We start from the raw sequence: 24288 nt of genomic DNA on the forward strand, positions 1-24288 counted from the left end.
AATAACATGTCAATCAATCTTGTGGTCAATAAGATATTTTATAAATATATAAAAGGATATTTCAATTGTAACTATAAATTCTTACCTTAAGCCAGTGCAGCTCTCCTGAAAGAAAAACAAATGCTTAAATATATATTATTGTCATTGTTATTTGGCCAATGGTCTGATTCACGTAAGAAGCCTTCAAGATGCTCTTGTGCTTATATTCACTTCACATCAAAACCAGCTGACAACCCCCCCACCCTCGCCCCCGCCCAGCACCCTCCATAAGCCCCTTTTTCCTCCGCTTCTCTACTGCCGAATTGACTGCCTGTGACAATTGTGCATTTACTGTTTGTTTCCAAGTTGCCTGTTTTAGCACACCAAAAATACAGTACCAATCAAAACTTTGGACACACTGTGAAAAAAGTGAAGAACATTTTTTAATGTCATTTGTCTTTAGGTTGACATAAAATACAGTATTTCCCACTTTTCAAACATTCATCCTTTGGGACAACAAAATAAGACGGTACATGGTAATGCTGTTCTAAAAAAGAAAAACTAAGTATAGGCATAAATGAGGCATGTCTGTCAAAACCTAATCACTGTCATCGTCATTGTTGGAGCCCTCGGGTTCTGATGCATTGTCAGAGCGGCGAGGGGACCCTTCGTTGTCAGACCCCGGTTCTGATTCTCGCTCTGATGCCGCGACAGGTGAACCGGGTCGTGACTCGTCGTCCGATCCCGACCTCTTGCTCTCGTTGTCTGACTGGTCCGAGTCAGACTGTTGCTGCGCCCTCCTTTTCTTCACCGGACGGTCGCTGCCAGAGTCATCGTCGTCGGAGCCTCCTGAGCGCTGGGGGCTGCCCACGGATCGCTGAGGGCTACCCACTTCACTGCCCGAGCGGTTCCTTCCCTGAGGGCTGCCCGCCTCGCTGCCGGAGCGGTTCCTACCGGCGTCGGAGTCGCTTTCCGATACAATGCGCTTCCTGTGGTCGTCGTCGTCATCATCATCGTCGGATCCGGAACCGCTGTCTCTTTGGTTCCTGAAGAGGAAAAAAGTGGATTCGTGAGACATTATTTCTGCGACGCCATCTCCTTCCACTTGTCTTTTACCTGTCCTCTGCTATTTTCAGGCCATCCTCGTCTGAAGACTCAGAAGATGAGATAATTGCCTTTGACTTGATCTTGCCTTTGAGAGAAGGCGGGGGACGCTCAAGCTGAAACTGAAAAAGGACATCAGAAAATTAAAAAATAAATAAATAAATCAATCTAGCCATCTACATCCAGCCATCTATTAGACTCAACGTTTTTCACTCATCGCATCTTTTTTTTTGCTTACAGCTAGTACCACCTAAAAATTCTACTTCATATTATTGTAAGCCACTGTAACATTAGAGTTATAAAATTAACATATGAAAATCAGAACAAATGAAAATGCATTACAATAAAAACTGAGCCAAAATACTGTTCTTCAAAATGAAATCCAAACCCATGAAATGTACTTAGTGGTTCATTCCTGTACCACTAGAGGGAACCAGCATAAACAGCTGTAATGTGCTAATATGTATGAAACAACAAATTGAGGAAAGAAAAAAAGGTTTTACTAATTTGAAAGAGCTAATCAGTTAAATCAAAACTAGTTCATTTGTACGGCTCTAATATTTGTGCACGCCTTCTATGGATTTGGAAGAAGCAATTTTTGGGCTTTGTTAAGTATCATCTACATCAGTTCGAGGGTACCTTTTCGATCCTCTTGCGCTCTTTGGTTTTGCGCTGCTTCTTGGATTGCGCTCCTCCTTCTTCATCACTGTCTTCTCGACCTCTGCAACAGCAAAAAAAAAAAAAGACTCAGTTCCACAAAATGAATGGTTGAAAACTGTTCTAGAATATCTGGTGTGAACGCATTTAAAATGTTACAGACGACTGTATTATTAAATGTACTGTATTCCATAAAAAAAAGCTTCAACCATTAAGATTATGCTTAGTTTTAACATTAAATTTAGTGACTGTTCAATCGGTGACAGATGACACTGGCACACTCACTTCTTTCTCTTCCGGCGGGCCTTCTTTTCTCCGTCTTCACCCTCGTCCTGCTCGCTCCCGCTGGCTGCCTTCTTCTTCTTCTTTTTCTTTATGGGCAGATCTTCGTCGGAGTCGTCATTGACAAACTCGTCCATGTCGCCTCCCTTCTTGCGCTAGGAGTGGACAGAGAGAAGTCATGTTATTTTTTTTGCGCTACATTCGCCCTAGTCTGTGTGTGATCATATGTGTGCGTCACTCACACGTCCGCCACCTCCACCACTGCCCTTTTTCTTCTCCTTGGAGACGCCCTCGGTGAAGTTGAGCAAGTTCTTGGTCTTCTCTACATACAAAGCTCTCTGTTCCAGCAGCTTCTTCTGCTCCTCAGCTTCCCGGCTCTTCTTCTCTTCCTGGACAGTTTATTTTGAGGAGCACAATGTCAGCAGATCACACCCCCAATCCTGAAATGTTGGTTGTGATTTACGTACCTGCTCCTTCATCAACTGCTGGCGTAACAGGTCGCGCTCTTGTTCTTGTTTGGCCCGGAGTTCCTTCTCCTCCTCGTCCTGTTTTCTGGCACGTGCCACGTGGTACTGAGCCTGACTCAGCAGATCGGAGCACTGCCTGCCAATACACAACACACGGTCAAATTAGGAAACGAGAGGGAATCCAATCCAACACGATTATTATAATCTAGCAGACACATAAAAAAAATAAGTGGAGCAGAATGAGACCAAACTTTAAATAGACAATATGGAGAAGGAACAAGTGAAAAAAACACCACAACTGCAGTAATTGGTGCAGTAAGCCCAAATACACAGGTGGCTTGAGACAAAACAAACACTTGTTTGCATTTCCAAACATACCTGGCTTCAGAAGCTGCATGTGCGAGGTCAAATCTCATCTTGTCTCCAGCTTTGCTGAGGTAACTGAAATACCTGCGAGGGGACAAGGATGTGACGAACAAGCGTTTTTACAAATGGCCCGCTCCGCACCGTCCAACTGTCAATCAAAGGTGTGGACGTCCCTGAGTAGAAAGTGACCACTGCTACCTGTGAGCGAGTTCCAGCTCTTTGACAGAGCTCAGCACAGCCTTCAGGTTACTCTTCTCATCCTTGAGCACCAGAGTGGCAAGCCGCTGAAGCACCAGGGCCACGTTGAACATGAGGACCGTATCATTGGGTGCCACGTGGCGGGCCTGATTGCAACACGACAAGCCATTACAACAGCTCATAGAGCTAAATGACAAAAGAAAGACCTTTTGATGGCAGAGGTTCTCAAAGCTTTTCAGGTTCAGGGACCACCACCCAATTCAACATAACTATCCTTAAATGCCAGAGAAACTGGACTTATTTTTTAAACTATTTCATTAAATAGTTCAATACTACAGAATTCTATATTTAAAAAAAACAAAAAACATGGTCATGAAATAAATTAAAAAAAAAAAAATTGGTATGACCTAACAGACACCCAAGTTACAGTTTGAGAAGCGCATCTCTGATTTTACCTTCAGCAGCATCTGCTTGCACTCCTGGAGTTTGCCACATTTGAAGAGTGCTCGCGCCAAGTAGAGCAACACCTCCGTATTCTGGTGTTTGTAAAACTTCTTGAGGCAGTTCTCATACTGCACAGCAGAAATTCACAATTTAGTGCTCTCATTGATGCGCAGACACAATAGTTGTCAATATATAGTCCTCTTACCATCTGCACAGCGCTGATGTACTGCTTCTGCTCCACGTAGATGTGAGCCAGATTCAACCACACGTCGCTGATGTCGGCCGTAGCCTCCCTTACTTGTGCAAACACATCCCGGGCCTCTCTGAAGTAGCCCTTATGGGCTAGGACGGCACCTGGATATGAGATATTCCGGCTGAGATCAACATCTGGCACTGGTGTTTGTTTTTAAAATCATAGGAAGCTCAACACACCAATTCCATTGGCCGCATAGAGGTTCTTGGCATCATTTCGCAGGACCTGTTTGTAAATAGCCAAGGCACGATCCTGGTGTCTCTTTTCCTGAACACATGAGAACATTGACAAGGAAAGGTCAGTAGAATGCAGAGTGCCACAAATAATGTACAGTAAATTAAATAATGTATATAAATGTAAACACCATGCTCACCTAAAATTAAAGGGCACCTTCTTTGGCCTGAACCTTACACAAATGTACAACTTTTGCATACTCTGCTAACCAACAAACTAACTTACAACTCAGGAGAGACCACTGTTTGTGTTTAGAAAATAAAAATATTTTAAAATATACGCATACTGTATCTCAAGACCAGCAGGATTATGAAAAAAAGTTATTAAATAAAACAAATAAATTAAATACTAAATTCCTCATGTACTTCCTCCTTGGACACACAAAATTGAAGCCAGACTGTTATTAAAAATTGGCTCCTTTCAATACAATAGATGGGGCTAAAGTAGGGGCCTGCATTCCAGTTCCCCATGTGGGTCCACGTCACACCCACAGGTTTTAGGAGACAAAGTCCTGCTTGGCCCATGTCCTCCACCAAAATATCTGCATAATCCTCTTGAGAAAGAAGAGAAATATATTTTGTGACTGCACCTTCTCGCGGTCTCTTGTGGGCTGGTGGAGGGTCTGCAGCCACACATTGCCCAGAGCCAACATGGAGTAGGTGTCATTTTGCGTGGACGGCTGCTTCAGAATACGCTCAAACTTCTTTTGACCAGGTCCCCATTCCTGTTTGGCCAAGTGGAGGTTCCCTATGAGGGACCAGGCATCCGGGTGATCCTGCAACAAACAGTAAAAGAGAATGGTGATGACGGTCTGGAATGCCAAAACATTACCAGATTCTTTGACCGAAATATACCTGATTAATCTGAAGGGCCTCTTTGAACCAATCAGAAGCCTCGTAGAAATTGCCTTTGTCGCGTGCCATCGCACCGAGTCGCAAATAGCCTGCAAGCCAAAAAGAAATGTTACGCAATCGCCTTTCATCATACTTCAGCTGCGTGATGTATAGTTGTAGATTTGGTGTACTTACAGTCCACATAGTTGGGATGCTCTCTCAGAATATTTTTGTAGAGCTTCTCCGCCTCGTGGAATTCACACATGGCCTCGTACAGACGCGCCAGATTGTAGGAGGTGGTGACGGAAATGGCGTTATAGTAGTGCTCGTCGTGCTCTCCCTCGGCTTTGGCCCGTTCCAGAGAGGCAAGGAAGTATTTCTGGAGGAGGGGAAACGTTTCGTTTTAATGTCGATAATTTACAACACAGTGCTATTGTCCCTTAAAAACATGGCGGTGGTTTTTGTGACATTAACATAGCAGCTTCAAGCTTGTTGCTTTGTGAACTGGACGCTCTGCGGTTACGCAACAGTCAAAACGTGATGCAATTTAGAGTCACGGGCCTCTACCTTGGCTTCTTCCAGGTTACCCAGCCGGAAATGAAGCGCCCCCAGGTTGTTGAGGATCTCCGGCGGCACGTCCGCCTGCACTTTCTCCTGCAGGATGCGGGTGGCTGTGCCGTACGCAGACAGCGCACCTTGGATGTCGGTCTGTTCCAGGATCTGAGCCAGCTCGATCCAGGCTTCCACGTCGTCGGGGTACTGCTCGGTTACCTTCTTCAAGTGACCCTACGAAGCAAAGATGAAGATTTCTTGCAACAATAATGTCTACTTTTTTTTTTTTGATTGAGCATTTTTTTCAAAATTCTTTAAACTTAGTAATTGGACCATCCTATCTACGTATGATAATGGAATCAGTGGTAACTGAAGAGCTGAGTATTTTTAGGTACTGGTTTGTAAAAAGTTCGTCGAGTTTCATTTTTCATTAGGGCGAGAGGTACCCCACACTCTAGACTCGTCATCAATAGTATGGCACAGTGGCAACACTGCACAAATATGACAGATTGTTGAGTATTTAGGACATACGTACTTTGGCAATGTCTCGTTTTTCCTGGTCGTCAGACGTTGCATACAGGGAGCCCAGAATTTTGATGGTCTCATAGTTGTTGGGGTAGGCCTTTAAAACCTTTTCGAAGCACTGGGCTGCATTCTCTTTGTCTCTTCGATAAACATACATCTGTCCCAGGCCGAAGAAGGGCAACACGAAGGTGGACGAAGCAAACTGGGTGGCCTGGTAGTAATACTGAAAGGCTTGGTCATAATCCTCCTGAGAACAGAGGAGGAAAGACGAATGACATGTAGTATGTCTGTTTAGAGTCCAATAGAAAGAACAACTTCTGTATTAAATCAGATGGAAGCTACGTCTCAATTGCCATGGATGCTACCTGCACATGAAAAGATCGAGCCAACTGGTAGCAGCTCTCCGCCTGCATGGCCTCCACTTCCGTGTTGTGGAAAGCATGCAATGCCAGGTGCTGAACTTTGCTGTAGTCCTGAAAGCAGATAACGGCGAACAATGTGAACGACATTTAAAAGGACGTTGAGCGAGCGGGTGTGATGAAACTTGCCTACCTTTTTGAAGAAGAAGTGGTTGGCGAGGTGGTTGAGCACCATTGGGTTGCTGGGGTCGATGGTGTAGGCGCGCGACAGGAGCTGCACTCCGTTCTTGATGGAGTCGGCCTCCTTGTTGTTGAGCTCCAGCACAGCCAGGCCCACGAGGGCTCCCACGCATTTGGGGTTGAGCTCCAGGGCCCGACCAAACGCCAGGCGAGCTTTCTCCAGTTTGTTGAGCTTGACGAAGCAGTGGCCCATGCCCAGCCTTACCTCAGCTGGTCACATCCAAAAATCAATGCGATACAGCATGTCATGTATGCATGACTAGAAAAGTGAAGGCAACGGTTTAAAACCTTTACCTGGACAGCCGGGGTTTGTGCGCAGAGCCTTTTTGTAGTACGCCAGTGCTCCTCTGTAATCTTTTTTATTGAAGGAGATGCAAGCCTTTCCTGATAAACAACAAAAAGATGAGCTACATCAGTGGGTCAAGTCTCATTATTTGCACAATTGTATTGTTAAACGTGGTTTATGATCATCCAGAGTTTTTTTTTTTTTTTTGATGGACAAGCTCCTGTTCTTTTTTTCATATTATTACTTCTCTTCTTCAGTGGCTGGTGCTGCAACAATGCTTCTACATTAATGTTCTTTTTCTATCATTTGATTAAAATGACATTGTAAACTCCTCTAATGATAAAAAAATAACAAATCCAAAACAAAGTCGTACAAAACAAGTCCATCAGTTGATGTTTTTTTGCAGGTTTTTGTGCTTTGTATCCCCTTCGAGTTGTAAAGTCAAATACATAAACAAAAATAAATAAATTAATGAAGACAAATGCACAAAAGTGTTGCGATATTCCTAAAAACCTTAATTTTATAGTGTTCAACTTGCCAAGTAACGCAGGGATGTTATTTGTGGACTGGTTGAGGACAAATTGGAACTGAGCATCAGCCTGGTCCATCTTGTCTCCTTCCAATAGGCAAAAGCAGGCTCTACCCAGCAAATGGTTCTGAACGAGACAAGACGAGTTGCATTCATTCAACATAAACGCTTCTTTTTTTGTCACCTGCTCTGAGATATTGATCTCACCTGATCATACATAATGATCTTGTCTGCCATCGTGTACAAGAGTGTGGCCTGTGTGATGAGCTCTTTTTTGGCATCTTTGTTCTTTTCCTTGCGTGCCTGCTGCACGTAGTAAGCTGCCAGAGTGTCTAGACATGTCATCTGATCCTTCTCGTGGTCGCTGTAATCCAGGTTCCCATCGATACGTGCCGCCTCCAGGAGTTTGACAAAGTCCTCTGTTTTGCCCTGCTTGTAGTACTCCAGCTGAGAGAAGAAAACATGGTAGTGTCATTGTTTCATTGCTTATTTGAGGAGCTTTACATCTGCAAAAAGTATAGATGCTCACCGCCAAGGCAATCCATATGTGGAGCTGTGTGTGCTCCTGCTTCAGGATGCTGATGACCTCATCACCTTCAGGCAGTTGATCAAAATCAAGCTCGATGACCTGCAGGATGAAATGCATTGGATTTAAATGAATTTGATGATTAGATACAAATACATAAATAAGACAATCACAATTCATCTGCAGGAATAGGATTTCCATTCCGTTTGGCGTACAGTGAAAGGTAGTATTTTAGTGTGTGTCTGATTAACAACACTACACCGATTTACTTAAGTTTATCACAATATTTTCCCAGTGTATATTAAAATACAGAAAGGCTAATTTGGACATACAGTAAGTGCCTCTATGTCACTAATGAAGCACTATGCAGTGCAGAACAATTCTGAGGTTAGCAATAGCATACATTGCTAATAACACAGCAGCGGCCGTTTGAGAACCAGCATAAATAAAAATCAAAAAGATTTACCTCATCGGTGTCCCGCAGAGGGATCTCGATAGACCCTCGAGACATCTTGGAGGAAAAAACAAACAAATGCAGTTGACAGAAACTTTAATGCCAGTGCAGCCAAATAGCCTGGTCGTAAATTGCTGCCTTGCACCGGAAGCCAGCACATAGATTGTGCAACCGAAAACTGCGTCCGATCGGACAAATCACTACATTGTCATTTTTACGACTTCGCTTATTTAGTGATGGAAATTCGCAATGCTAGGTCTGAGTTTCATGAGTTGTCACCTCGGTTTAAATCATCAAAAACAGTATCTGCAAATGGTGCATTACCGCATTACAGGTGTGCATTATCAAGAACGAATAGCTTGAATTTCTTGACCACTTAATAATGGTACTTTAGGGTCGCAAAACAGGCCAAAATACCCAAATCCTGTTGTGGCAAGACGCATTACATATTTGGCTTTATAAATTTTTGGGAGATTTGATTCGTTTTTATTTCATTTTAATTTGGTTAATTTTAAATTGTTCTAGAGAATAAGCGGTAGGCATGAGGACATGGATTGATAAACACCACCAGTGTCATAACCAATTTTAAAATATAACCTCCTTGAACTGTATCACATCCTCTGTATTGATGTACATATCCAATGCTTTATTAAAGGGATGACAATATAAGCCATCCTTTGAAAATAAATTTGCATTACTGGTCAAGTTTGTATTGTTAAATGACAAATCATTGCATTATACCCTCTGAAACCTGAGTTGGTACTACAGAGTCAAAAACCCCACTGAGTTGAATTGCTCCACTTTAGAATGAACCTCCTTGCACTCCACCCCATTTAACAAGACATGCATGAAAGTCACCGGAGATGCATACCCTTAATAAAGATTAACAAAACATCTTGAAATGCTGATCTTTTATTGTAGCCGTTTCCAAAATCCATTTTCAGCACCAGTATATAATCAATTTTGATAACAGGAATTAAGATGAGTTACATGGCACAAGGCACCACTGAATTGGCTGTCCAAGCAACACACAAACCAGCGACCATGAAATGTATTTTATTCAAGGATGATCTGCAGACGCCCACTCAACCGTTACTTACGTTACATCGACACCCAAAAGAAAGCGCAGGTGGTCACATGCAAGAAGATTAAAGAGACCACTTAAAAACCCCGACTATATGGCAAACTGGAAACTAAACTTTGGCTGTCTCGATGATAAAACACTTTCAAGTATAGTCAGATACAGAGGTATATTTATAAAAAGTGATAAATTAAAAAAGGCAACACAGATTTATTTTACAGCACATTAATATCCACACTCCAAAATACATGATTTATTAATAAAAAAAAAAAAACTACCCATCAAGCTATTTTGAAAGCATCAGAAACCCTAGAAGCAAAATGAATTCATTGCTTAGAGGAAAAGAAAAAAAAAAACATAAATGGCAACTTATCGGCACTCTCGTCATTAGTTACTTGTGCCGTATGCCAAACATACAAAATGGCAGCCTGGTGTCAGATTCAACACAAGTAACAAAATGATCAGATGAGCTTCCACACAGCTGTCAAACACAAAAATCTGCAATTTAGGATTGTTCTTTATATCAAAATTAAGAACATGTATGATACTATTGCAACAACTCGTGATGTGCAGCAAAGTGCATCTAAAAACAGATAAAAATGAGCCTCTTGATAATGTATGTTCTCATTTGTAAACAGCAGCACATGATGACTGCAACCTGATTATGAAACTGTGTGTATGTTCAGCAAAACACTTCCTGTTACCCTAAATGTAAATCAATTCCAAAATATACTTGGGGCAAATTACGTCTTTAAATAGAACCATTACATGTTGACGCTGGCTGTAGTCGATTAGTAACAGTAGCGTTGTTGCTGACTGAGGCAAAGTAGTAAAAAGAGGACTCAAATTCCAACACTGCGGGAGGGGATCTTAGTAATCTTCATCCTCTGACTCCTCATCTTCAGCAGTTTCCAGCCAGGTGAGCCACTGGTTCACCTGCATGGCAAACAAATCACACCGGTTATTTTCAGGATCACTCAAAATGGCAAGTGGACTTTTGTTTGATGAAATTTGAACATTTGGGCATTTCATTTGTGTTGTGATGCGGCTCCATGTGCACACATCAAGTTGTTTGTGGGGCGTGAACGTACGTGAAACAAGGCTTTTCCTTTTCCTGGATACTCTTGGGTGACGTCTTCTTTCCATGTTAGGAAGGCTTCTTCTTCGATGATTTCCATGTCATAAAAATAGGCAAAGAAGCGCAGCAGCATGCCTGGAAACAGAGAGCACGTTTAGCATTTCTACTTGCATGTGGGCACACGCGTGCGTGTGGTGGTGGAGGTGGTCACCTTTGGGGAATTGTTTGGCGTTACAGTGGACCTGTAGCGCATAGAGTGCGCTGACTTGCAAGTCAGTGTGATCGTGCAAGAACTTCTGCATGACGGGCTTGAAAGAAAGCAGCAGCTGCTTCTCCTCATCAAGCTGCTCTTTGCTAGGAGATGCCAGCTGCTCTTCGTCGTCATCTGGGTTGATCTCATAGGCAATGTACTGCAAGAAACTATCAGGGAAAAAAATACAATGAGCGCAAGCTGAGTAAAAGCCTGTGTGTATGAAGGAGGGTGTAGTGTACCTGGTGGTGAGGATGTTGACAAAGCCTTTGTCGGTGTGCAGTTTGGGAGAGATGTTATCTTTAATCCACTTGTAGATGGACTGCGGAGAGGGGTCCACTTTGATTTGCTTCAGAAGCTCCTTCTCCAGCTTCATAAGTGGGAACAAAAAGCTCAGGCCTTTGCCCTCCAGAATCTCCAACATGCGGTCCTTGTTCTGGTCCATTTCTAAGGAAGGGAGATAAAATACAGGGTAAAAAGTAAAGTGACTCTACCCCAATAAAAACTGGAGCTTTGATTGCATTATTATTAACGCTACAGAGTCATTAACAATTTGAGTGCGCCAAACTTTGAAGAGATTCGGGGTAGAAAATCCCCAAAAAACAAACTGTTGGCTAAAAGGTTTCGGGTTGCCCACTTTTGGATAACCAAGCCAGATATTTATCTACTGGTGAAGAGATTTGTTGGCGAAAGATTTGATTGTGGAACAACATTCCTAAACAAAAGCAAATGAGTCTAAAATGATGGCTTAGAAGTGAGCTGGTGTCGGCCATACCAGGTAGCATCTTCTGCATGTTGACTTTGCTCTTCTGGAAAACATCGGCAAGCCACTCGCAATCCTTGAGCTTGACCATCTGTTGCAGACAGAGCAGGAAGAGCGGGAAATGGGCGCCGTTCTCCAGCTGGTGAGCCAAATCAGTCATGCTGATGAGGTCAACGACGGCCGCCCGAGCCGCAAACTGAGCCAGGTACGATTTCACCAATGGGACTTCTTCCTCAATCTTGGGACACTGGTCCAGGACACCAAGAATGGCCTTTTTATGGAGCAAAAGGTGGGAAGATGATTTAATGCTCTTTTGTTGTGTGCTGCATGCATGTGTTGCTGCTGTAGGAGTTGTTTACGCTCACCTGCAGAATGTTCTCCCTTGTGACAAGGCCCTCTGTACAGAGTTCGTGAATCAGGGTGCTCGCAAGCTCCTTATCATCGTCGGAGCGACTGAGCGAAGACACCACAATCTTGTTTAACATCTCAGATAAAAAGTGTTTTGGAGCCTTCATCTCCTTGACAGCGGCCACAGCCTCGGAAACATTCTTGTTGTTCATATAGTCTGCAACCAGCGTCTCCTAAAACATGGCAATGGCCAAATGCGTTAAGCTGCATGTCATACACATTTTGAGGTACAAGGCCGTGAAGGAGGGGGAGAAGAGAGAGAGGAAAAAAAGAACATTACCGTCATTTTGTGGAGCTCTTCCTTAGTCGGAGGTAGTTTTTTGCTGGACTTTGCAGGTTTTTCCTGAATTGGTGGAGGATTGCTTTTAAGACCAAGCTGTGGGGACTACAAAAAGAAAAAAACATTAACCATGCAAATTTTTAAAAGCCATTTTTTAAAAATAAAATAAATATAACATTCAATTACCTGTCCTATTAGGGAACCTTGGGCACTTGGCGGCATCATCGTCATCTGTGGCTGCAGCTTTGGCACTTTTTTGTTTAAGATGAATGACTGTGCTGGCCTCAGGCTGATCTAATGGCATAAAAAATAAAGTTAAAACTATCACCAAAGTCATCTGCTTACAAGATGAATTAATGTCATATTAGAACCTCGCGAGGGGCTTCCCACCATCTTCAAAAAACTAAGTACCTCATCAACATTGAGTATCCCTTTCTTGCTAAAGCGCGGGCCAATATCCTTAGACTGCATCTGAACCGAGCCATTCTGTTTATGGCTGAAAACCGGTGAACTCTGACCCTGGGGTGACAGACAGTTCAAGATTTGTAATGTTGAGAATAGACAGGATGGAAGCAAGATGAAAACACGCAGCGGCAATCACCTGCATTGGCTTGATAAAAGGCTTGCTCCCTGTGTCAAACTGGGGCTGATGCGAGTTGTTGCTGTTAATCCCAATATGGCCATTGAAAATTGGGTTAGAGCGGTGGCGACCCAAAGTCGGAGAGTAGTGGTCTTGAATAACTCCAGGACCCGTTCCGATACCAATCCCTGCACAAATAATAAGCAAAACCAAATATTGCAATTGTGTTGCACTGTGGCTCATGCAGACAACCTTACTGTGGCATACCGGGCATTTGTCCAAACATGTCAGCGAGGCCCCCGAGCCCTTCTTTGTCATATCTGACCCTGGCCTGTAGGAAAGAGCTATCCAGGAAGGTATTGTCCATGAAAAAGTCAGCCCTCAAGCAGTCAGACTGAGGTGGAATGAACACACCCAAGTCCTGCAAAACACATTCAGGTTAGCATCGGCCCAGAATGATGAGTGAACTGCTAATGAATAAGCAAGGGATTGAAAATGTAAACAAACCTTTACGGCATCCTGGCGAACTTGGCTGATGGTCTTTGGTCCGTTGTCAAAATACGCTTTCCGAGGCACCCAGTTGTTCTGCCGCAGCTCCGTTGTATTCTGCAACAGGAAGCGAATCCTTGCAGGTAATTCCTTGTTGTTTGTCAAGGCCTGCATGCGGTCAAAGTACTGATTCATCAGGGACTGGAGGATTCACAAAAAGAAAAGGTGAGTTACATAAATCGCAAGCATTAAAAGTGGCTGCTTGGTCGCAACAGCACTTCCGGGAATCGTACCCGAGCCTTATCGTGATCAAGCTTGGGTCCCACCGTCCTCATTATCTGACAGAGGCATTCCAGGTCTTCTCCCATATCCTTAATTTGGACTCTCTTCTTCTTTTCCAGAAGCTTAAAGTAAAAATGTATGTCAAGAAATTGAAGTTTCTGCCAGACACCTTTTTTTTTTAACCATACATGGGTCCCCAGACTTAATATTTTATTGTGCGACCAGATTTATAAAAACACACACGCCTTTCCCCATTTAAAAGAACGGAAATGTGGACTGAGTCTTTCCGGCGCCATAACATAGTTTGTTGTTACGTTTATTCATTATAAGAATAGCAGCATTGTGCTGTCATAACATGTTAGTTTGTTAGCAGCCGGACATTTGGCACTGTCGTGTGTAATTAAAAAAATAATAATTCTGGTCACTACTAAGTAAAGGTACCACAGTATGTTGCCTAAATGGAACTTACTGTTTTGATGCATTTATGGAGGATGGATTCATGGATAAGGTGGAGTTTCCCAAGTTCTCCAATGAATTTGATGTTGCCAAGCATTTTAATCTTTGCAACAGCACGCTGTTCCTCCTCTTCAGAGGTGAGAGGGCAGTCTTGTTTGTCAAAGACTATCAAGGAAGAATAACAACAAAAGTTAAACGGGACCTTGACAAAAAACGTAAAACATGTAGTGTAAAATGCTGCACACCCTCAACATTTCTGGCGCGATTTTCAAATTCATCTTGAAGCTTGGATATGAGAAGCCTTCTGAAGGTCTGCAACAAAGAAAAGAAAAACATCTGAATAATGAAGAAGGGTCACAAAAAAACTGCAAATGCAACTTCAAAATATTTGGGCATTTACGGTATTCTGCTTTTTTGTTCCGGGATTTTCTGTTGCTGGATCTTCAAAGTTTGGTGCGTCTTCTGCCAAGCGTAGACATAGCTGAGCATACAACTGACTGTACTTGGGCTCTTCAAGGGCTTTGTCAACAATCTAAAAAGGGCAAAAGTCACAAAAAAAAAAGTGCATTGAAGCACATAATGAACGAGTGCCTCAATGCACTATACAAATGGATGCTAGAATTATAGACACTGACCAACAAGATGATTCCTTTCAGGACAAGCTTTGAATCCACACCCACATTGAGGAGCTCCAGGCACAGTTTGTCAAACTTCTCAGGTGTCAGCTTATTAAGTATGCTAAAAAAAAAAAAAAATAAGCAGAGGGCCACAATAAACTGGGAGCAAAACACAAAACCACTGCAGTGATGTGGAGACATTCCTGCCAAAACTCACCCTCTCACTTTTCGGAAGATTGCATCGTGTTGGCCTTTCTCAGCATAGATGCTGGCTTCTCGTCTAGTGCTTCGAGAAGGTATCCATCTCTGAGCGGCAGAACCTGGGGCCTTCCCCAGGAACTCGCTGTAACAAATTTAAAATTAGTTTGGATTACGTTTAGGCCAGCAGAGATTTGCCACACATGCAACTGACTGACGACATAGATGAAAAATGAAAATAAAATCACCTGTTGCTTTCAGCCTTGGGAAAGTGCTGAGGTGCACCCCCACCTGCTCCCCCTACTCTGTGATACAAACAGAAAAAAACCACATTGAAACGAAAACGGGTGTATACGTGAGATACGTCCTGTTTACATGCGATATGTTCCGGGAGCGCTCCCAATGAAAGTAAGCAACGCGTCTCGTGTTATTGGCTACCTGAAATGAGAAGGAACCCCTGGTGCAACAACACTCTCCACTTTGGCGGCTTGACTACAAATATTTGGTAAAGAATTGTGTTCTGGGAAGGAATCAGGGAAAAACAACCTACAAACAGAGAAGAGAATAACACTGTTAGTCAACAAGCATGTTCAGATTTCAACTATTCAAAAATCAGTTTCACACAACGACAGGAGCATGAGCTTGTCCTATTATTGCTATGCCAAAACATTTCTGAGAACGAACATTCTTAAACTGGATACCAAGGAAATCAAATAAATGCTCAAAAGGCTCTCTGGTTTTAGGTCATACAAGGCCATAAGCAGCACCAAAGTGAAGGAAAAAAAGGATTTATAACATGAAAACATTTCTCTAAAATGACAGTCTGCCAAATTGTCTAGTATGGTTTGAATGACCACTATAACTTTAGAAAACTCATGGGATCCAGAGACATTAAGTTTATGTCTAAACGTGCATTTTTAGGGAAGATTCACCTTTTTTGATGTCACCAATACAAATTCTAGTCAATTTGAATAAAAAAGGCTTAATTACTCGGTCCCAAATTATTTCTCTCTGCTACAGCCAATTAGCTGACAAGGTTAAGTAACTATTCCATCAATAAATTCATATGGGTCAAAATTCAAAGAGGTTTTCAAAGTCAAAGCGTCAAAATGACCATGACATTTGAATCCCCTGTCCTAAAATCCTAACTTAAATCATGCAAATGGAAATGTTAGCGGTAGAAAATGTCAAGTCATTCATTAATCTGGGCAAATTTTGCAATGAAGGGATTTTCTTTAGGCTCATGAAGTGATAATTCCAGTTTTGTTGATCATTCCCAAAGATAGTAACCACTTGTCATGTTCCTAATAAGACAGTGGAGGATATATAGTTGTGGGCTAGTTGTCCTACAGTTTTCCTACTCGTAGTAGCCAAACCTGTCCTCCAAGGACGTCCTAGTACATGGACCTTAGACCAGATACCAAGGACAGAACATTTTCAAACTGCTTCCCGTAGTTTTGATTTTAGAAGATTATTATTTTTTTGCTAGTTAACAGTTAGATCCTAGTGCGCCCTAAATTGTTCTACTAAATTTTAAAAAACTGGAATGTTACATGACCCTTCATTTGGACCGATCTCATTCTCAAACGGCTTTCGATCGTTCCAAGTACGTTCTCATTTGACCTGAAACTCGATTTAATCAAAAGGAACAGTGAGCACATGACTGCTCCACGTGCCGGTGGAGCAAAATTCATCAGTGGTACACACAGGCGGTGCTAACCTGGCACGAGGCATTAGCTTAGCAAACATCGACGTCTCCATTTCGTTTTCATAACATTGTCTGAACGCGTCGGCTGAATACGTCATTAACTGGAAATGTACTTGTGATAAAGTCGATTGATTAAAGTCTCTGTGACAGGGCAATCATCTGATCGACAGAGGCCCAGAACCAAGTCTAGATTTTATGGCAATTCAAACAAATATATTTATACATTACAACTATAACATTTATGGAATTCTCTTATATGTTCAATTAATTATGCTTTACAGTAATGATCGAGGTAATAATACCGTCAGAATTTGGTGATTCAATTAAAAATGCGGAAGGGCGATTTTGATGTTAACTGAGGATACCGCGTTAGTTAAGATCTTAGTAGAATCGTACTAAACTAGATTTGAATAAGAATTCAAACTGAGAGCAGGAAAAGCGAATCCAGACGTCGTTTTTCCTCAAGTCTTTGTTAAGAAACCGGATGTTAGCACATAGCCACCACCAGTACGTCTTTTCAAAACGGCCATTAAGCAGACATCGTCAGATGATAACTTATGATCGAAACTATTTCAATACATTTTATTTATTCAGTTGACATCAGATAAAGACAATAATCAAATCTCCGGAAACCCACAAACTAGGTCAAGTAGCTGACATTGGTCAAGCCGTGAAATACCGAAAGCGCTTACCTTTTACAAAAAGAACGTCAGCTTAAATGTTCACTTTTCGACAAGTATAAAAAAAATAGTAGATAAATGAGGGGAAATTGATGATAATTTGACGTAATTATCACCAGAAAGCTTCGGCTTCCAATAAATAAGAGGACGGCCTTGTCGTACAGGCTTGCGGCTGCTGAGAAGAAAGACTGCTGACTGGCTGCGTGCGTCACGAGGGAGGTAGTCGCTTTTGAATGGGGGCTGTTAGAAACGTCATCAGCTTGCCCCGCTGACGTCACGTACTAAAAACTCACTGTTTCGCAATCAGTTCAATTCCGGAACTGATTCGATGGCAAGCCCTTTTAGTTTTAATAACTCGCCTTAAACCTTACCGAGAAATACGATGAGTCAGAAGCAACTTGCTGTCGTTATCTATGGCGAGTGGATCTTTCCAACTTATCGTAATTATATTCAGTTAAGTTATTATTATTATTATTATTATTATTATTATTATTATTATTATTATTATTATTATTATTATTATTGGTAGTACTACTAGTAATAGTAGTAGTAGTAGTAGTAGTAGTAGTAGTAGTAGCTGACCACGGCCGCACTCTGAGTGGCCCCTTGAAAAAGAAAAAAAAAGAAAGAAAAAGAAAACTTTTACAAACCCTTAAAAATCTTAAAACCAAACAAAACCACAGATAAACATTTTCCATTGAAAGCGAGGGGAAATTGGGGGGAGGATCCCAGCAAAAACTGGAAAAAGGCTTGCTCTTGCTGTGCTTAGGGTTAGGGTTTGTGTTAGGCTTAGGCTTGCTTTTGCTGTGCTTAGGGTTAGGCTTGCACTTGCTGTGCTTAGGGTTAGGGTTAGGGTTTGTGTTAGGCTTAAGCTTGGTTTTGCTGTGCTTAGGGTTAGGCTTGCCTTGCTGTGCTTAGGGTTAGGGTTTGTGTTAGGCTTAGGCTTGCTTTTGCTGTGCTGAGGCTTAAGGTTAGGCTTGCCCTTGCTGTGCTTAGGGTTAGGGTTTGTGTTAGGCTTAGGCTTGCTTTTGCTGTGCTGAGGCTTAGGGTTAGGCTTGCTCTTGCTGTGCTTAGGGTTAGGGTTAGGGTTTGTGTTAGGCTTAGGCTTGCTTTTGCTGTGCTGAGGCTTAGGGTTAGGCTTGCTCTTGCTGTGCTTAGGGTTAGGGTTAGGGTTTGTGTTAGGCTTAGGCTTGCTTTTGCTGTGCTGAGGCTTAGGGTTAGGCTTGCTCTTGCTGTGCTTAGGGTTAGGGTTAGGGTTTGTGTTAGGCTTAGGCTTGCTTTTGCTGTGCTGAGGCTTAGGGTTAGGCTTGCTCTTGCTGTGCTTAGGGTTAGGGTTAGGGTTTGTGTTAGGCTTAGGCTTGCTTTTGCTGTGCTGAGGCTTAGGGTTAGGCTTGCTCTTGCTGTGCTTAGGGTTAGGGTTTGTGTTAGGCTTAGGCTTGCTTTTGCTGTGCTGAGGCTTAGGGTTAGGCTTGCTCTTGCTGTGCTTAGGGTTAGGGTTGGGGTTTGTGTTAGGCTTAGGCTTGCTTTTGCTGTGCTGAGGCTTAGGGTTAGGCTTGCTCTTGCTGTGCTTAGGGTTAGGGTTTGTGTTAGGCTTGCTCTCGCTTTTGCTGTGCTTAGGGTTAGGCTTGCTCTTGCTGTGCTTAGGGTTAGGGTTGCTCTTGCTGTGCATCACTGCCTTGTCTGCCCTCTCCTACCCCACCCCTGCATCTTAAAAGATCTTGCTGAATTCAATGACAAAGCAAAAGACTGTGTAAAGACATGGGAAACTGTCATCTGACTCGCACTTCAAAGACACGAAAAGAAGAAGATGGCAGGATGGCAATTAGCCAGGAGCGCTTCCTCCCAACACGAGCGGACGGGATGTACGTGCGTCACCTTGAGGATGAGGCCCGACGGGAATTCTGGCGCGCTGTCCGGCAGAATCGGTGGACGTCAGCGTCTTGTCCGACTCCACCATGGCCGCCGCGCCGTCCGCCAGCTCGTCCGGCAGGTCGCTCAGGCATAGCTATCATATTCATATTTAGTTGAATTGCTATTATTTGATCTTAAATAAGAAACAGCAATAGTTTCACTTCCTTTTATTCTCAGGGATACCCAGAAGACAGGTTTGCATATTCTAGCCAATTCCAACAATATTATTAAATCACAAGCTAATAATAATAATAAATTGTGAACATGTTGTGCTCTTGTGCACCTTAGTAAGATGTTCACTTGCTTTTGGCAAAACTGTGGCGTTACATTGATAATGTTTAAAAGAGTTCCTCCGCGCGTCTGCTATCACTAAAGACCTTCGACAATTACCTTAATATTGTTAATTTGCTTTGTTGTCCCGTTAATTATAGCATGAGACCCGTAAGTCATCTGTCACTTCCATCTGTGTTGGCACCACCCCTTCTGCTACACACAACACGTACCTACACACACTACGCATGTACACACACACTTGTGCTACAATTAATTAATGTTAATAAACACGAAATAATTAGTCCTATGTGTGAGTAATGAATTATTGAGAGCACTCAGAAAGCAGAGGCATTGCCAAGGCTTAAACATGCCACTCATAAATCAGATAAGTAAACTGCTATCATGTGTATGTTGGCCATAAAGGATCCAAATGTATTGATCTTAACCTGATCTCATAAGATTCAAAGAGATGAGAGTACAACGAAAATGGATAGATGGAGAAAGATTAACGTGTGAAATGGAGTGTCCCAAGTTTAACCTAAATTCCTGCCAAATGTCCACTTTGGATTAGTTCTGGGTGAACCCTCTGTCCTAGCATGGCAAAATTCAATTTAAACCTGATTTAATTTGAAGGGGATTTTTTTTTCTTTGTCTAATTGGGATTAATACGTCGTCAATGTTCTTTTGGAATATTAACAATGTATCATACAAAAGAAAAACAGGTCGGTATCCACTTTTAATTAACAATTCTAATCTACAAACAGGAAAGTTAAACAAGATGAGTAAGTAATTTGCCTTTGTAAATTTGTCACATTTACTTTCCTTGGTCATCTATGATAACAAGAAGCAACAATCGTCAGTTCTTTTGGTATGCGAGAGGAGGAATTGGCTGTTCGTTTTGCTGACTTGGCAGAAAAGCAGTAAATAACAATCAAGAGGCTATGTGCCATTTTCAATTATTTGCTTGTCGTTAGAATGTACTGTGTCCTTTCTAAAGATTTAAAAAGATTCATATTGATAGGGTAGTCCCTACAGGCCAGCAAGTGTGGCAGATGCGCTCTGTGATGTGGGAGGCTGTCCGGTGTCCGTCAAGTAAAGTGCTGGAAGCCGCACACTTGCAGACCACTTGCAAGCTATCTACAAGCTGATTTCAAGCCAGGATCTGTGCTATAGCCCAGATGTGACTGTGGTCATGGCTGCATTAGAAATAACAGAGGGGGTTGCTTGTACAGGAAATGGATATGTTTCAAAATTGGAGGGGAAAAAAAGCTGCAACAGAGCTGTAAAGCATCGTTCTTGCTGTTCAGAGGACAGAGCCAAGACCGTTATTTGTTTAGCATGCCTTGACCAAAAATAGTCGGGTCGTGTTACAAATGTCTTCGTTTTGGAATTCAAAGATGTGTTATTACAAAAAGCCCAAAACCGCCTTACTCCGCCACTTTGTCGGGCAAAAAAGAAAAACTTTTATTTTATTTTGACACCTGCTTCTGTGGGTGTGGCATTACTGAGGTAGGTCCACAGCAAACGTCACAATGTTTTTCATTGTTATTCACAACAGAGGGGCCCTGTCTCGGCTTCCTAAGAAAAGGACTCATATCGCGCTGCTCCAATTTGTATGTTTTCAGTAGACCAGTAGATGTCACTATAGCCATTACAATACATTGGTATTGCAGAAGATGCCAAACCAAAGCCATTTAAACTTTGTTCCTGATCCTCAGTCACCTAAAAGATGCAATAATTATTTTTTTCACAGTAATAAGGTTGAAAAACAAAGCCTGTAATCCAAACTACTGGGATGCTACATACACACATATATACAGTCATATGCAAATCATCAAACCTGACTGAACTGGAGATATTTTGTCAGGAAGAATGGTCAAAATACCTTCAACCAGAATCCAGACTCTCATTGGAATCTATAGGAGGCGTTTAGAGGCTGTTATTTCTGCAAAAGAGGATTTTCTCTGTCGGGGTGCCCAAATTTATGATAAATTAAGATAAAATAAATCTCAAAAATCATCTGTAAAGTTAATTTAAAATGTATTTTGTCTGTTATAGTTGGTATTTAAATTGGATATCAATAGGAAGGTAAAAAAACACTAAGGCAGGGGTTTCAAACTCATTTTTAACACGGGCCACATTGTAGTCATAGCTTCTTTCGGAGGGCCATTATGACTGTCAACCCAAATAAATGTATGAGCACCTCATATTCTCTACAGTAAAAGCTACAAAACAAACTGACAAATAACTCATTTTCAAATCAGACGAGTAAAAACTGGTCAAATATTTAAAAAAAGATATTATTAAAAGTGAAGACAATTTGCAACTGTACTAATGACACGTGAATTTGATGCACAATTTGTCTTCGCGGGCCACATAAAATGATGTGGTGGGCCGTATCTGGCCCCCGGGCCTTGAGTTTGACACCTGTGCCCTAATTCATTTAAGTCTAACTCAGCAAGTTGATGTGCGTAATGTTCTGCGGGGTCTGCTTGAGCATACAGAGGGGCTCTTGTTGCATCTATATTAAGAACAAACAAAGGTCTTTTTGATGAAAGTGGGTTTCCATGTATATTTAACGCAATGGTCTGTTGAGCCTTGCTCCAATGCAGTTTCTAATGAGGACTGACATTTTGAAAACAGGTTTGGCCACCAGTCGCCTCCTCAGGTGCACAAAACAGTGGGAGCAGAGAGCGGACCTATTTTTCATCCTCCGCATTCGTTATGACTCACTGACATCCTTTACATGCTGTGTACTTTTTGAGATGCAGCATGTGTGCAAGAATATCTTTTACTTTGTATAGACTCACACCAACAACAACCAAGAAGCACCTTATTTTCCAAATGATGATTCGTATTTCATTTTCATTGTGCAAAGTAGTAGTTTTTGTCAAGAATTTGGTCGGCTTCCCTTTGGAGCGCTCAAGGTTGCAATGTAGTGGTACATACTTCCCAAACAGACTTTCACTTTTTTCATTGTCCTGCAAAAGCTATTATCCTTTGGTTTTCTTAATTCTCTGCTTGTATTGACTTTAGTGGCTTTTGTAGTGTTTATTGCATTTTAAATAGTTGATGGGCGTTGAGATTGTCTTTGTTAAAAAGGCACATGAATGTAGGAGTTTAAATGTTCTTTTTATTTACTTATTAAAAATATTCAGGTTATTAACAAACAAAAAATAATCAACATATATACAGCTAATTCACAAAATAAACCTGAGACCATGAAATAAAATACTTACAACAGGAACAGATTGCTACATGGTAGCCATAAGAAAGCTTCAAAACACAGACACCAGTACTCTTTTTTCATCCAATGAAAATATGACTGTACTGCTTTAACCAGAAAATATACAAAGTACATTTACCTTGTGGTAAAAATACCAATAGAAATATCAGCGAGCTCATCTGTGCATGGGCATATTTAATTTATGTAATGTTCGCAATATGATTTAGCATTAATGACATCATGTAATCCTTTCCCCACCTCCATTTGGGTTTTTGAGATTTGAAGACAACATGTGACGACAAATGAATTGAACGGCGCTTAAAGGGCATATCAACCCCAAAATTGTATTTAGAGTAATATGCTGTATGTGCCCCCAATATTCTAAGCAGGGTATTCCAATCAACATTGCGTTTGTTGAATATAAGTTAAGCAGCAAAATTAATCTGTTTTTATTCATCACTTGACGCGACCATTTTGCATCGTACTGCCAGTTACCGTTGACTGAAAATGACATCACACCTGCAGTCTCAGGTCACAACCAATCACAGCTCAGTTTCAGATAACTGCTGAGACCTGATAACAGTGGATTTTGCCGGTTTAACTCATATTCCACAAACAAAAAAATTAGATCACTGTGTATTGATGAGTTGGGCTGCACAGAACATATTATTACAAAGAAAATGTTGGGGTTTATTTTCACTTTAATGTCAGAGTACATACTCGAGTTTGTCCATTTTACATTTCTGGAATTATTTCAATTTTCATTACTGTTTTTTTAAATAGCAAGTTAAACAATATGAAAGTCAACCAGAGTCATGGATTGCATTTGCTTTTGGAGGTTGGAGCTCGAATGCTCATGATGCACTGATCAAGGTCATCAGCCATGTGTTTCTTATGTTTATTTTTGATTAGAATGTATGGAAGGCTGACGTTAGAATTTCCAAGTGTGATGTTTTCTACTTTCCAAGACTTTGGAATGCAGAATTACACTCACAGATATAGACACAAACTCCCTATGCAGTCACTCAGTGAAAGTCAGTCGGGTGTGCTCATGGGGAATTGCTATACAACACATTTGTGATGAACCATTTCTGTCCAGTGCATTTCTGTAGAGAGAGTTGGTAACCAAACTCGTTGTCACTATTTGCTACAAGCTCCAAACATCTTCTTGATTTCCTGTTCTGAATAGATCCTCCCTGAAAAAGATGAAAATGTTTAGAAATGCTCTGGCTCCACAAGAACATTATCTTTAAACTTTATTCTTGACACACGCTGCTGTATAACAAAAGGCCCTGAGTTTTGTTATCTCAAGTGCTGACTGAACATTTGCTGTCACCTGAGTGAAGAACCAGTGTAGTTTCATGCGTTTGGCTGTGGCATAGCCACACTCGATGAGGCGTGGTCTGCTGTTCACGTCCACTAGGCACTTGTTATCATCATCGTCAACAGTGGGACTAAGGAGACCCACCAGAAGCTGCTGAGTTCTGGTGTAGTACACATTCTGGAAGAACATAAAAAATTGGTTTTGATGTCTGAGGCCGTCACAGAGGATTCAAGATTCAGGAATTTTTATTGGCCATGTTGAAAGGGTTAGATTAGCTATTAACTAGTTTTAGGCCATTTCTGATGACTCCCTAAACTTTTGGTTAGAATTTTAAAAAGATGACTATTGTCTAACATAAGAAAAGAAAAGTTGTTCGATAAACGTGTGCTTACAGAC

General features: G+C 41.7%; 3 protein-coding genes across 3 annotated transcripts in view; all 3 read right to left on the reverse strand.

The window, feature by feature from the left end:
* Positions 1 to 400: 400 nt before the first annotated feature.
* Positions 401 to 8474, reverse strand: ctr9 (CTR9 component of Paf1/RNA polymerase II complex). Its single transcript, XM_088371851.1, has 23 exons — positions 8301 to 8474; positions 7838 to 7936; positions 7516 to 7755; positions 7318 to 7435; positions 6788 to 6877; positions 6447 to 6703; positions 6260 to 6367; positions 5905 to 6141; positions 5385 to 5603; positions 5013 to 5196; positions 4839 to 4927; positions 4574 to 4759; positions 3930 to 4017; positions 3703 to 3851; positions 3509 to 3625; positions 3054 to 3199; positions 2868 to 2939; positions 2490 to 2625; positions 2265 to 2411; positions 2026 to 2177; positions 1723 to 1804; positions 1096 to 1205; positions 401 to 1025 (listed from the first exon to the last, which is right to left on the reverse strand). Exons 1-23 carry the CDS (start codon positions 8343 to 8345, stop codon positions 578 to 580), a joined length of 3519 nt encoding a protein of 1172 aa, XP_088227977.1. The 5' UTR covers positions 8346 to 8474; the 3' UTR covers positions 401 to 577.
* Positions 8475 to 9328: 854 nt separating this feature from the next.
* On the reverse strand, positions 9329 to 16534 carry eif4g2a (eukaryotic translation initiation factor 4, gamma 2a). Its single transcript, XM_088371585.1, has 21 exons — positions 16491 to 16534; positions 15209 to 15316; positions 15019 to 15075; positions 14790 to 14915; positions 14591 to 14693; positions 14356 to 14487; positions 14201 to 14267; positions 13969 to 14120; positions 13511 to 13621; positions 13236 to 13418; positions 12996 to 13149; positions 12750 to 12916; positions 12560 to 12667; positions 12335 to 12442; positions 12149 to 12253; positions 11826 to 12041; positions 11473 to 11731; positions 10940 to 11144; positions 10659 to 10867; positions 10461 to 10582; positions 9329 to 10305 (listed from the first exon to the last, which is right to left on the reverse strand). The coding sequence occupies exons 1-21, from the start codon at positions 16529 to 16531 to the stop codon at positions 10240 to 10242; spliced, it is 2799 nt and encodes a 932-aa protein (XP_088227711.1). The 5' UTR covers positions 16532 to 16534; the 3' UTR covers positions 9329 to 10239.
* A 5921-nt stretch (positions 16535 to 22455) lies between these two features.
* Positions 22456 to 24288, reverse strand: part of galnt18b (UDP-N-acetyl-alpha-D-galactosamine:polypeptide N-acetylgalactosaminyltransferase 18b) — a 45642-nt gene continuing 43809 nt past the window's right edge. Inside the window, exons 10-11 of the mRNA XM_088371664.1 lie at positions 23905 to 24069; positions 22456 to 23764 (exon numbers count right to left, since the gene is read on the reverse strand). Coding sequence (XP_088227790.1) covers positions 23618 to 23764; positions 23905 to 24069 — 312 coding nt within the window. The 3' untranslated portion in view covers positions 22456 to 23617. The remainder of the gene's footprint in view (positions 23765 to 23904; positions 24070 to 24288) is intronic.

The sequence above is a fragment of the Syngnathus floridae genome, chromosome 3 (assembly GCF_059516105.1).
Source record: "Syngnathus floridae isolate MCC-2025c chromosome 3, RoL_Sflo_1.0, whole genome shotgun sequence".
NCBI lineage: Eukaryota > Metazoa > Chordata > Actinopteri > Syngnathiformes > Syngnathidae > Syngnathus > Syngnathus floridae.